The sequence below is a fragment of the Gallus gallus genome, chromosome 19 (genome assembly GCF_016699485.2).
Source record: "Gallus gallus isolate bGalGal1 chromosome 19, bGalGal1.mat.broiler.GRCg7b, whole genome shotgun sequence".
In the NCBI taxonomy this organism is placed as follows: Eukaryota; Metazoa; Chordata; class Aves; order Galliformes; family Phasianidae; genus Gallus; species Gallus gallus.
Genome location: NC_052550.1, coordinates 7731147 through 7745676, shown reverse-complemented (window position 1 = coordinate 7745676; position 14530 = coordinate 7731147). Strand labels below are relative to the sequence as shown.

Genomic DNA, 14530 nt, shown 5'->3' with positions numbered 1-14530 from the left:
GCTCCGCCCGCTGCAGGAAGAATCATTTCTATGCAGATCCCAGCTTTGGACGACATGAAGGTGGGATAAATCTGCTGTTCCGGACTGTGGCAGTTGCACAGCAATGACCTGAAGTGATTTCACTGCTGCTCTGTGAGCCCTCGAAGCCACCAGCCCAGCTGTAACAGCCCTGAGTGCTGAGGAAGATGCAGACCGTGCTGGCACGCACCGGGGTATGAAAGGTTCTTCAGTCTTCTTTTTCATCCTCCTAGCCTGGGAATGGCAGGTTTGGGTCTAATGAGCCTCCCAGCAGCCCTGAACTTTGTCCTCCTGCAATACAGTGCCATTCATGCAAGGATTCCCCTGTGCCTAATAAGCATGAATGAATCAGGCTCTGCAATTCCTTTGTGATGTTATCTCAGTTTCACAGATAGGGAAAACAGAAACAAATTAAGGGGGGCTGAGCACACCACAAACCAAAGGCAGAGCTGGGAGAGGAACCCGGTAATCCCAGCACAATGCCCTGCTCTGAGAGCTGTAAAAATGCATCTCTACCCACGCAGCTGCTCTGCCTGCTGCTGTGCTACATGGGGAAACTCAGTGACTTTCAGGCTAGAAAAGAAGTCTAGGGCTGCTCTTGTCCTAAGGCTGAGCTCTGTACAGAGTTGCAAATTACACATAGAGGTGATAGAGGGCTGTAGCTCTGCCAGCTTCCTGTGCTCAGTTACTCTCAAGGATATCTTTTTTCCTTCCTGAGCAGAGGATATCTCTTCTCTTCTGATGAGTTATAGTGGGATATGGGAGACATTCTAATCCCTCATTGTACACAATAGGTTCATTGCTCTTCCCAGAGGAAAGGCCCAAGTTCCTGCTCTGGACGGAGCGTGCCACGATGAACGTGGCATCCCTTGATGCATGTGAAGGAAAGCACAGCTATTAATTACACTGAGTAAGTGAAGGCAGATAATTGCTTTGTGCCTGGAATCTCAAAGTGGGGCCACTTTCTAGAAGAAAGATCCCAGAGCTTTAATTTCAGTGCCGACCAGCTGTGCAGCCCAAAGCTCCTGCCTGCCAACCAGCAGCTCTGTCAGCTGGATTTCTGTGGCACCAGCTCTGATTCCTTATCAGAAACGTGTTGTTATTAAAACAGAGGACGAGCAGTGCAGAAAGAAGGCATCACCCTTTGTGTATCACAGCACAGTGCTGGAGCTGCAGCTGTTTCAGAGTGGCTGCATGGAAAGGCTGTGGGTGGTGGGATCCGGTGGGTCTGCATTCCCGTATGGGGCACTGTCTGTCTGTCCATCCATCCATCCTCACACACGGTGGACAGGTGAGGGTGGAATGTTGGAAACGATCCTGCAGTCCTAATATGCACTGCTGCCCTGGGATGTGCACCAACAGGGTTTAATGAAGGGGGAATGGTCCGTGCAGTACAAGGAGTGTATGGGGATGGTCCCCCAGAGCCTGAGCAGGTGCAGAACACCTGGGTTGTTAAAATGAACACCAGCACTGACCCAGAATTGTCCTCTGAAGCAGACTTCAGGAAAGCAGCCCTTATATTTCATCTATGACCATATGGAGCAGAGGTTGCATTTCCCAGTTTCCACTTGTCCTCACGTTTATCCCCTTGGTAACACTAGCGGTGGGTGACCAGGGCAGAGCTACACATGTCCTGCTAATGGCCAAAAAAACCCAAACCCCTGTCCCTGTGTCATTATGGCCCTGTTATTGATGGACCTTAAATTGCAGTCCTTCATGAATTTTACTGGACAGTCTTTTCTCTCCACTGATCCCACATCCAGCCCCAGGCTTTGCCCTGTGCAGCAGTGCACTGTCCCCACGCGCTGCCTCTGAGCAGCTGCTCCAGCAGCAAGGCTCAGTGACACCAAAGTGCTTCTGCATGGGGTGTTCCCACTCAGTGTCCCCACGACAAAAGCAGCCGGGTGTATTTCAGCTGTGAGCTGATGCTCAGCTGCACACGGACACAGAAATGTGCTGGGCAGCTGTATTCCAAATGGCATTTCCCCGTGGAAGCCAGGCAGGACCATGAGATACTCCAGCCTGACCTTCTGCAGAATGCAACCTGAGCCCGTGATCTCACTGCTAAATTTAGTGATTTGTTCAGCTGAAGTGATGCTTCCGAAGGGAAGGCAGTGGATGAGCAGTCTGAGCACACTGCCAGCCCTGCCAGGAGCTGTGCTGTGCTTCCCATTAATGGCCACGGCTACAGCAAGCGCTGCGCTTCCACGCACTGCACGGAGAAGGGGATATTGCACAACCCTGGGCCGTCATGCTCTACAAATAGGGGAACTTTGATCTGTCCGTGCATGCTAAGGGCCTTTCTGGCCCTGACTACAAACGCTTCCAGTTGCTGCTGATTTCACACCAATTGCAGAACCAGCAGTCACGGGCTGAGCTGCAGAGAGCAGACCTGGTGCTTAAATGATTCCAGCCCTGGGGATAATTTATGCCACACAAGCAGAAGTGAATCGGACTTAAAACCTGATTTGACTTAAACAGCTCTGATGGGCAGCGTGAAGCCTGAGCCAGGCCTGCAGACCCCACCTGTTCCTTGTCTCTACATGATGTGGATCAGTGCAGAGCTGTGAGGGTCCCAGTGGATTTCACCCATCTCTCTTCAGATGGAACACAAAGTTTGGATGCTTCCCCAGATGCTGAGTGCGCCGTTGAGTTCTTTAAGTGATGCTTTGTTTATAGAACTGCAATTACTCCATATCTGCCTTTGTTTGGAGATGAATCCTCATCCCTCCTCGCTAATGGCTTCTTCTGATCTCATCCGAAGTGGAGGATTTCCTGAGATGCTGAAAATATGACTCACTGAGCCTTTATAGCTTCGCCAGAGGTTTAATGGCTTCGGCAGCAGAACGGTGCATGGGGCTGTGTCTGAAACTGATGTACCCAATGATGGCTGATGCTGTGCACTCTGCTTCACCCTTATGTACATAGGAGCTAAGGGAGGTCTGGACTGGGTCTGTAAATGCTGTAGGGTGATGACCCCAGCTGCCATCACTTCCCATTCCGACCCTCACTGCTCCTGAAAAAGCACCGTGAAAATACAGCCTGGTGCACCTCACATGTGGGAGAGTGAAATTTCATCTCTCCGTAACAGTTCTCACATGAAAAGCCCATCAGACACATCTGCTCCCTGCATTCATAACTCACACCAGCGCACGTTGACAGAGATACGGGTTTTTCCCTAATTAATTCTTTCTGCCTCAAAATATGTTTCCCTCATCTGACTGTGAGTCGATCCTCTCGGCCAGCACCAGGAGCATCCCACGGCCAGCACCAGGAGCATCCCACAGCCAGCACCAGGAGCATCCCACAGCCAGCACCAGGAGCATCCCATGGCCAGCACCAGCAGCATCCCATGGCCAGCACCAGCAGCATCCCATGGCCAGCACCAGCAGCATCCCAGTGCTGGCACCCAGGGGTGGACCACAGGAGCAGGCACCACGCATTGGCTGGGAAACGTCCAGAGAGAAGCACTGAGAGTGAGCAGGAGCCTAAAAACATGAGCAGCACTGAGGCTGCAGGAGGACATGCTGTGTGGGGACACGCAGACTACCTTGGAGTATATAATCATGGGCAAAAAAGGGGGGAAAGATGCAAAATGTGAAACCAAACCCAACAAATGTCTCTGTGGCCTCACTGGCCTGGTTGGGGCTCACAGTGCTGCGGCTCTTTGGAGATGCCATGCATCTCCTCCACCCCCATCCCAATTAACTGCCTCCTAATGACTTTCTGAAGCTGGAGGATTTCCTTAATTATACCACCACGTGTTAGACTGTAATCAAGAAATCAATCCTCACCACCGCCTGGAGCGGGGCCTGTGCTCGGCAGCACAGCAGCTGCAGCCACCTCCACATAGACCCCGGGTTTGCAGGGATGCAGCAGCACACGGACAGGGGCTCACAGAAAGGGTTTTCCTCTCCAGGTAAGGGAAGGAGGGATGCAGCAGAGCAGAAGGAACTCAGGAAGAGCGCAGTGCTAATGTGCAGCGGAAGGGAGGGAGGTGATTGCTCAGGGCTGGGGAGCACGAGGACTGGCAGCTCTTGTGAGCTGCTAAAAATAAAAAGCTGCTAAAAATAATGAGTGATCAGGACAAAAAAACGCTAAGCCCCAGAGATCTCCCTGAACTCCAAGGATTAATTTTAATTTCCCTCTAATCCGGGCAGAAATAGTGACGTGGCTGCATGGGCACGGCTCAGCCCGCACGTCCCCAACACTGCGCTTTGGGCACGGCCTGACCAGCACTGCTCCAATGCCCTGGAAAAGAAAATGAGGGATTGGAACGAGCTGCTCAGGCTGCAGGCTTCCAAAGAGCCCGAGAATGTATATATCCTAAGCATAGTCTGCACGGTACGGAGCACAGCTGAATGTGAGTGGGGCTGAATTTGCCCTCCGTGTTTCCCAAAGTGAAGCACAGCACCTGTGGTGCTGCCTTCAGCAAAGAGGGAAGGCCGATTCTCTGCAGGGTGTAAATATAAGGAGAATGGCAGTGCAGTGCCCTTTGTGTGGCTACAGGAGGTGGTTGGGCACCACTGAATAGAGACCACACTCCCGTTTCACCAACTGCATTTGGATGTATGCAAATATATGCACGTAGGATTTGCATGCAGAGCTCACCCAGGGCTTCGATGGCACAGGGGCTGTTTGCACAGCCTGAGCTCAGCAGTGCTTTGTGCTGAGAGCCCCCAGAGCTGGGACTGTAGGGAGCCCTGTTTGCTCCAAGGCTCCTTGCAGTGATGTTTGGGGGAGAAAAGCTGAAAAGCCCATTCCGAGCCATTCCATCCAAGCCTGCTCTGAATGTGTTTTCAATTTGAGAGTGCCCAGAGAGGCAAGTAAATATTTTTCTGGAAGGGAAACGACGTCGTGTTTACCCCAAGCGCTGTGTGCCGAAGCGCTGCCCGGTGTTTATGCAGCTGGAGAAGCAGTGCTGGCAGCACAGAGCCATGCAGGAAAGAATGCAGCACTGATACCTATAGGAAGCACTGTGGTTTTCCAGCTGCGACGCACAAACTGTGCTGCCTGGGGAAGCTGCAGGGCTCGGCCAAAGGGCTGCTGTTACACCACGCTTCTGCGGGTGCTTTGCGAGGGTGAGATGGAGAAAGAGATTCGAAAGGTTGAAAGCAGGCAGGCCTGCAGATGACACTGATTGGCAGTGCTGCCCATGCGGGGCACACGCCCCGCAGAACTCACTTACAGGACCCTGAAAGCAGTGGCCAAAGTCTGACTGTTTTGTTTGGATACACACAGAGCAGACATGCTCACTGTGCTCAGTGCCAGCACCCCGCGGGGCCCCGTTGGGAACCACAGGGCTGTGCCGGCTGTGTGCTGCCCATACACTGACCCTACAGCCCCAGCTCCCCCAGCACAGCCGCAGACAGCAGCGGGATGTGCTCCCACCGTCCAGCCCTTAATCAGCTTTCACCTGGGATTAGCTCCAACGTTTCCAGACTTGAGTTCAAAATAGCTTTTCTTGTTAATCCAAACAAACGCTCCCCTCCATCAGCCTCGCCAGCAGTGTTTGTTTCCCCAGGTTTGAACCTTACCCGGTCCCTGGGTTTTTCTGATTGTGGTGTGGGGGCATGGGGTGCTCAGGGAGGGCAGCAGCAGGGTGGGAATGGGCACAGGGAGAGCAGCAGCTCAACACAGGCTGTGCACTGCAGGGCTGGGGATGCTGCAGCTGGGAGGAGGCTGTGCTGTGCCTGTGTGCGTTGGCAGCACCCGGCTTTAGGACACCAAGCAGCACAGGATGGGATGGGATGGGAGATGAGATGGGATGGGATGGGAGATGAGATGGGATGGGACGGGACGGGATGGGACGGGACACACATGGCAATGCTGGGTATGATGTGGCCGTGACTAAAGAGGTGGCACTGAATGAATGATGCTGTCCCTGCCCTGCTAATGGCCCCGGCGCCTGCAGCAGCGGCAGCACTGTGGGTATGGGTGCTCATCCCCACCAGGCATCAGTGCATGAGGTCGGCTTCACCTTCACACCCTGCCTGGTAGAGAAAGCCCTGCAGTGGTTTATGATGAGCTGGCGAGGTGTGTGTTACAGCCACAGGGAACGCACACATGGAGCACCCCATGGCCAACCCTGCAGGACGTGGGCACAGCCAGGACCCCCACATTGCAGCCCTTTGGGGCACCCAGACCTCAGCCCCCGTCCTGGAACCTCGGCAAAAATAACACCATTCTGGGACAGCCCTGATCTGAGTGGAAAAAAAACACCACCGGAGCCTGACGAGGAAGCAGAGCTATATAAAAGCACACTCCTATACTTCTCTGTTATTTCTGTAAAGCATCCAAAATGTTGCACAGAAATTCTTTCTGTTTCCATGAGGTGAGGCTGAGCCCCTGGGGAAGAACTTGTGGTTTTTATCCAAGCTTTCGCTACATTTATGCCAATGTTTCCATGCATGGAGAACAAAGCGAGGGGCAGCTCCTGCCCAGGGCTGAGCCACGAGCAGTGGGGCTGGGAGGTCTCCCCGTGGGGTTTTGTGCAGAAATCATAGGGATTTCATGTGAAGTTTCAGAGGGAGCAAAGCTCGAAGCCATTTCTGACGTGCTCTGAGTGCAGCAAAGGCTCCCGGTGCCACCAGCAGAGCACTGCCCCAAAGCTGTGCCACGAGGCAAAGGGAATCCTCCTGCAGTGGCTGAAAGGTGTCATTTTCCCAGTGTAGGGCTCGGGGGAAAGGACACGCAGCCTGATGTCACGAGGGGACACAGAGTACCAAGGACAGAGAGAGAAGGGGTGGCAGGGAAGTGACACACAGCATCACCCGCGTCCCTGCAGGAATGGGGACAGGGACGTTCTGCTCACCCAACAGCCCGGCTCCGGCTGCCCCTGGGTGTCCAATTGCTCTTGCCCCAGGATGAAAGGCCACAGCACCACAGTATTTATAGCTCTGTGATTGTCTTCTCCAGAAATCATTGTGGCTGTGACGGGGGCTGCCCGCGCTGAGCCGCGTTTCCCGTTATAGCCGTCCTCCGGCTGCACAGAAAGGTCACAGCAGCCCCAGGATTTCAGCCTAGGTCTGTCCTGCCATGCGTGCACACACTGCGCAATGGGATGTGGTGAGCCCTCTTTTCATGAAAGAAATGCTTGTCTTGACCAGGGTGGATGAACCACACCCGTACTCACTTCCAGGCTGCCACGATGAGCCCGGAGGCACAGTCTCGTACTTTGGAAATGTCATTCTTGGGACCACATCTGCTTACCTGGGTCCCCCCAGCTTACCTGGGCAGCTCTGGAATCGCAGCAAGCTGCAGCCACAGAGTCAGGGCACGGGGACAGTGCCTGCAGCAGTGGGATGAGGAGCAACTGGATAGAGATTGGATAAGCGATAGGACAAGGGGGAATGGTCTTAAACTGAGACGGGAGGGTTAGGTTGGATATGAGGAGGACGTTCTTCACCCAGAGGGTGGTGACGCACTGAACAGGTTGCCCAAGAAGGCTGTGGATGCCCCATCCCTGCAGGCATTCAAGGCCAGGCTGGATGTGGCTCTGGGCAGCCTGGGCTGCTGGTTGGTGACCCTGCACATAGCAGGGGGTTGGAACTGCATGAGCACTGTGGTCCTTTTCAACCCAGGCCATTCTATGATGGCTGCAGCAGCTCATTGGGAACACTTGAAATAAAGTGCTGCTCCCAACCTGATTGGGGCTTTGCCAGGGTTTCAGAGAGGTGGGCAGCATGGATCAGGTCCCAGGGATCAGATGGACACTGGGAGCACCGGCACCTGCAAGAGACGGCTCAGAAAGGTGTTACAGCACATGCAGGATGGAGCAGCTCTTCTGCCATCCATAGGGACTGCTCCACAGCACACCCTCAGCCTGCACTCCCCCTGCTGAAGCACGAGCTGCTCCCCAGGCAGTGGGATACTGCTCCATGAGCACAGCTTTTGTGTGCTGAAGGGGTTTTGGTGCCCAGCACCGATGGCGCAGCAAGGAGTGCAGTCGGACTATTCCTGAGTTCAGTGCACCACGTGCTCCACAGCCAACTCCTGCTGCCCTCAGCCTTCAGGAATTTGCACGCAGAACAGGAGGAGATGGACACAGCGACACAGCACAGCTTTAGTACTTGAAAATTTTATTTTCTCAAATGAGCACCAACACATATTGTAAATATGACAAACAATACGGCTCCCTCTAATACTGAAGAACTATGTACAATGTACAAATACATGGAAAGGTGGAAACCAATTACTTGAAAACAAACGATCGCATTTATTACTGAAGCAAATGACCTGAAAGAATACGCCAAAAAATAAAATTAAAACAAGATCAAAGAAATAAAAGTATACACAATTTGTAAACACGAGAGCATCAATAGACAGGCTGGTATTGGAAACATCGTCCTTTAGTTTTGTCAGCGGGGAAAGCATTCCCATTTCCTTACAAGAACAAAACAAAGGATAAATACAGTTCATAGCTATGAGAACAGCTTCTTTGTGATTGTACCACACAGTGCCATTCTGCTTGCATTAAATACGTCCATTTCTTTTTTGAATTCACCATGATTTCTTTTTTTCCCCCCCCTCTTTTAAACAGGATTCTTCAGCCTCTACGTGTAACATCATTGTTTCTGAGTGCTCGGCCCCCACGGCCTGGCCCTGCTGAGAGCTCCTTCCCACCGAGCAGAGCACACCTCCCACCCAGCACAGCGCCGTCCAGGCAGGAAAATGCACACAGAGCAAATCCTCACCACGAGAACAACACATTTCACCTGTAGGTTTTGTGGGGTTTTTTTTTCCTGTCTGTCTTTAAGTGATGTGTGCCGGCATCAGAGGATCGGGGAGCGCGCAGCAGTGGTTCAGTGCTGGAAGCAGCTCCTTGCTCAGCAATGCAGCCTGGCTGTGCACGCTGTTGGTCCGCTTTGGGATCAAACAGAGACCCAACGAGATAAAAACAGAGAGTGGGGAGCGGGGGGGGCACAGGGACAGAAGGGAAAACAAAGAAACGAACTCTGCTGCCCGAGAGGTAAACTTGCACTCTTGTTTGTTATGTAGCAGCCTGGTTTAAAAACAAAGGAAAACAAAAAGAAAAGAAAAGAAAACTGGGATCTGTGTCCAAAGACTTCCTTCAGATTAAAAACAGCTCCTTACAAACCTCCTTACAGAGTGGTGATGCTGAGCTCACAGCCGATCTGTGCTCCAGCATCCGCAGCCATATGCATCCCTGCCCAGCACTGCATGGGAACCACATCCCCCCCCACGGCCCCCAAATCCCCCCCAGCCCCCCACATCCCCAGCATGGGCTGCCCAGCAGGACAGCACCCACGTGTGTGCTTGTCTCCCCCTCAGTGTATTTCCCAACCAATGCAGAAGGAAAGGGGATCATTTATAAACAATGAGGAAAGTGCTTGCAGGGAGGGGCTCTGAGAAAACGGCACCAAATATATTATTATTATTATTATTATTTAAATTAAATATTATTTACAAAAGTATACTTCACAAGATAACATGATTATTTCTTTTTTTCTTCCTGCTTCGTATATATTACCATCTGGGTATTTATTACGGGGATGGGGATCTCACAGCAGATAATCCACCCGAGCACAGCACATTTGGAACTCGGTGAAGGCTGAGCTTTGGGGCAGTGTGGGGTGATGGAAGCGCAGCTCACAGGGCTGAGGCTGCCCCACATTACAGCCCACGCTTCCCCAGGGGGCAGTTCTGTGGGCCACCCACACCCCCAGCACAGAGTGCAGTCTTTGGTTCTGCTGAGCACGCTGCTTTCCATGCCACGGGGCAGCCTGTGGGTGACTCTGTGCACGGTGTGGGCTCCCACAGGCACACACTCATGTTTTCCTATTGGGTCGTGAGGCCACATTCTGGGCAGTGTAAATCGGTGGATGCTGACGAGACAAAGCCAATTAAAGCCAGATTAAGATCTTGCCATATTCAGGCTTGGACTGGTTGCCATTAAAAGCGTAACCCCAGGGAACGGTTAAAAACAGCCTGACTGACGGAACATCATCCTTTCTTGTCCCAAATATAAGGATAAAAGCATTTGAATCTGGTATCACCTATAAATAAGATACCAACTTAAAACCATGAGCCCACACACAGTACTTTTCTCAACCTCATCTGAACAATTTGGGGTTACCTTTACTTCTCCTGCCAGGTACAAACAGATCTCTTCAAGGGCTGTGTATGAGGGAGACCAGGAGCTCTTGGAGGAATGCACATTACTTCCCACTAGGCAAAGACCCAACCAATTGTCACAGATCAACAACCAAAGGACAGCACAATGGGACCAGGCCAGTGCCAACAAGCTGGTGGGTACTGCAGAGCTTGGGATTTTTACCGGGCTTTTTACTGCTTAAGGCAATGTGGATGATGGAAGCAGAGACAATCAGAAATGAAAGCTGAAGCAACCGCTACACGACCACAACAGAAAGGGTAAAGGCAGAAGCTATCTCTGAACAGGCTAGCCACAAAATGAGCCAATTCCACCCATTCCAGCAGCCTTCAGCTCACCTTCCCCTGCCAGGTGTAACAACGCGCTGTCACACAATAGTGGTTCAAGAGAAAAGCAGCCTTTGCTTCGACAGCCCAGCAGGTTGGGGCTTCGGTCCAACATGTAAAGCCTACCCCAACCCATAAGCAGCATCTCTGCTCACATCTCCTTCACCAACAGCAAATGAGTTTGTCGCCAGCCCCTCCACTCTGGTCCCCAGCTCATGGGATCTCGGGGTGGGGACAAGCAACAAGAGGTTACAGCTCCAAAGCTTGGGTTTCATAAGGAGCTACAAACCCCTGGGCAATACTCTTTCTTTCTGGATTAAGAAAGATTTCCCCCAGTGGATTAACCTACTTGAAAGAATTCCACAAACAAAAAGAAAATTCACTCAGAGAGATAACACTAATTCGGTTCAACAGTCTTTGAGCCATGCACCAGATAGCGGCTGGACTGCTGCAGAGCAAACTTCACATTGTCTGTTACACGTAACGCAGCTCCCCGCTCGCACACGGTGCTCCTTCCCCACCCATCACCTCGGGAAGGTCCACACTCATCAGTCTGAAAAACTTCACAGCAAAGGACTTTTCCTTTGCAGTTACAACAACCACATCCACCTCTCCCACTTAAACTCCAACGCACAATTTCAGGGGTAGAGGGAAGATACTTTAGTTTCCTTTCTCCTTCCCGTCTCCCCCGTGCCTCCCGCAGGCTTCTGGGAGTGGGAAAGGGGGGAAGGTTTGGGGGATACCTCATGGCCTGAAATATCCACCTGTGCAACGCTGCTAAACTGTCAGGTTCCTCTGCTCCCTCCTCTCCCCCCCTCTCACATCACTTCTCTGAAAGGCTCCAAAAGCAGAGCTGATGGCCGGGGTGTGAGACTGAAAGATATTCTAACAGCACTTTCCTACTTGTACTCATGAAGGCTTGGTACAAAACCCCCAAGGACATCCAGCAGAGTACAGGAAGTCAAAGGGTACCCTACGTTACTGAGTTTGTCCCCATCCTCTCCGATACAGTTTCCTCTTTCTTGCTTAGCACCTGCCTTCTTTTTTCTTTCCTGCTGTATCTTCTAAGCTTCAGCTCCAGCCTCCTTGTGCCTTAAGTGGTTTTTCCCTTCTCTCTGAAGGGCTCAAGTGTCAGGATTTGGTTTCTCCAGCTGTGAGGATGCTCCCACAGCTGTGCTCTGTTGGAACGTTTGGCCTACCTACCCTGAAACAGAGAGAAAAAGGAGAGGCAGGGAATCTCTCCAGCCTTCAGGTCTCCCCTTCCTCCCCTAGACAACAAGTTCATAAACAGCAAACAAAACACAGATCTGCGACTTGCAGGGAGAACTGGTTATGTCTTGTGCTCAGCCAGCTTAGACCGAAGCTCCACCAGTGGAGCAGCAGTTTTATGCTTCAGAGAGAACGCAGCCGTGAGGTATTTTTCTGTCCGTTTAGACAAGTAGACAGTTTCAAGCCTTGGTTAACCAGGACTTAAAGGAGAAGTGCAGTTTTACTCCCAATGACCTCCCTCTGGGCCCACTCCCCACCCCCTATCACGTTCTCCTGCCCAAAACTCAGGTCTTCCTCCTGCACCGAGACCTGCTGATAAAATGCCACCACAGAGCCAACTTCAGTTCGTACGTAAGCATTCGTCAACATGGAATGGCTGTCGGGCATTCGGTGCATTCTCTTAGCCAACGCCAGAACAGAGAGAGAAGCAGCCAGGGTCAACTCACAAACAGATACAAAGCAAAGAGACAGAGAGACAGAAATTTAGAGGCCAGTCACCAATAAAGATGGAGAAGGGTGTGAAGATGCTCCCAGATTGCAGAGCCTCTAAATGCATGGAACCAAGCGTTCAGTCACTCTCTCACTCTTGGATATAATGTTCGGTTGGATGGCATTCTCTTACACACTGGTAGGGCTGGGCTCCCTCCGTTCAATCCCAGCCATTATCCTTGATCATGTGAGCTAGTTCAATGATGTATTTGCCTTCTTTATACTTCTGGCTGCTTTCAAAAGCGTGTTCCTAAAAGGAGGAGAAAGAATGCCATCAGTATGATATCTGAAGGTGTGGTCACACTGACAGAACCTGGGGTGCTGGTCCAGGCCCCAGCCTGGCAGTGAGATCTGTCTGCTGGGAAGGACAGTCAAACTGCAGGAGCTCCTGAGGGTGTTCTGCAACAATTACATTTGGAACGATCTTAAACCTGATTCTAATCACCTTCACAGGCTGAAAAGGCACAACCAGCACCTCGTGAGCACGCAGCTTTAGGCAGGCTAATGGCACCTTCTCCTTGAAGTATGCCTTAGGAATGACCACTGATAAAATCTGCCTCTCTGGAGCAGTCTGAGCATTGATTAACATTAAGAACCCAGAGCTACTCCGGTGAAACTTGCTGCAAAGGCACTGCCACTGGGAGTGAGCTGGGCTATGGTCAGCTTCATGTGGAAACGGAGCTGAGGGGCACCTTGGGAAGCACCCATTCTGCACAGGTAGGATGAACAAAGCATGGGATCTCGAAGCAGGAGGGACTCCACTTATGCATTCTGGTTGCACTCTCAAAGGCAGTTCAGCTCCAGCTCAGGCTCACTGCTTGCACACACGCCTGTGTCACGCATGTGAGAGGAGGTGATTCTGTTGCTGGAGAGACCTGAGCTTACTGCTGTGTTTATGGAATTCTGTATTTTGTTTTCCAATAAACTCAATTTATGCACTTAGCATCCTTCTCCATTTGAGAGATCCACACTGTGCTTCTGCACGGATTCCCACCGCATCAATTTTTGATGCTTTGCTTTTTATAGCCTTCTGACTGACTTTAAAGAATATTTCTGTCCAGAGGCCACAGATGCAATAGATGTTTTGTTTAGAGAGTGGCCAAAATGTTCTGACAAACAAGAATGCTGCGTGCCTCCTGAAGCAGAAATTAGAACGTGGCATAAGCCTTTATTTGAAGGTAATTGAATTTATGGAGCACAAGAGACAGCAAACAGATCAACTCATGTTCAATAGCATTTCTAGTGGGAAGGACACAGGATTAGCAATATATGGATCCCTCTGTTATTCTGAGGTGGTCTGGAAAAACAGACAAAGCAAACCACAAAGGCTGACTGAATTTTACATCAAGTGCCACTGAGGGACCCCCAACCAAAACCAAACCCACACCAGAAGTTCTTAGAAAGATGAAACAGCAGCCACAGAGAGCTCACGGCCTGAATGGAGAGAATAAACGAAAGACAGGAGGGAAAATGGAAATGCAGAAAGGAAAAACAATGTGGCTACAGACCAAAATCCACATTTCTGGTTCCCAAGTTGATGTTCTTTCCACCAGACCACGTTCTACCACACAAACCTTCAGCAAGAGCTGCAGCAAAGACATCCCCAGGACAAACAAATGATGCTGATACTCACATATTTCCAGCCCAGTGTGGTTTTGCAGTTTTCACAGTAAATGTCTGCAACCGCATGTAATCCTGTCAATAACACCCGCTCCTCTGCAGGGCCACAACCCACATTAACTCTGGGGAAAACAGAGAGAAGCTCCCTGTTAGTGCATCTTCCCACAGCAAGACTGCGAAGCTGAGTACTGCAGCGTTGAAAGCACAAGCAGGAGATTCAGCATACTGAGTGCCACGGCTGTAGCTGAAAGAAGTCTCACGCAGTTCCAAACGGAATGAAAAGGTAAAATAGAACCTTTACTCAACTGCACATCCCAACAAGTTTGGAGCAGAAGATCGATAACATTCTACTACATTGCACCAATTATGCACTTGAGAAAGATTTTCATTTCCAAATTGCCAGAATGGTACCTCTGCTTTCCCAAATGGGAACGTGGGAAACGTAACTGAAATGAGCAGTTCTGACAGACATCCCAGCAGTGGTCTGACCAGAACTACTTTCAGTTATTGGGTAACTTACAGCTAACTTCTATGCCTGCTCTAAAAAGAAGTCTGCACTTAGGTATTTTGTATTCTCTGCATTCACAAAGCCCTGACTCTGCCCAACTTCCCTCTCTGGGAAGAGATGAGTCACCTCTTAGCTCTGATTTCTCAAGCTGATGATGAAAAAGAA

The 14530-nt window shown here is 51.0% G+C and overlaps 1 protein-coding gene across 15 annotated transcripts in view; it reads right to left on the bottom strand.

The window, feature by feature from the left end:
* Nucleotides 1-8082: 8082 nt before the first annotated feature.
* Nucleotides 8083-14530, bottom strand: part of YPEL2 (yippee like 2) — a 31515-nt gene continuing 25067 nt past the window's right edge. For all 15 annotated transcript variants that reach the window (NM_001397240.1, NM_001397239.1, XM_046902404.1 and 12 more), the window contains 2 exons: nt 13871-13979; nt 8083-12487 (listed from right to left, as the gene is read on the bottom strand). In NM_001397240.1, the coding sequence (NP_001384169.1) occupies nt 12398-12487; nt 13871-13979 (199 nt within the window). In that variant the 3' untranslated portion in view covers nt 8083-12397. The remainder of the gene's footprint in view (nt 12488-13870; nt 13980-14530) is intronic.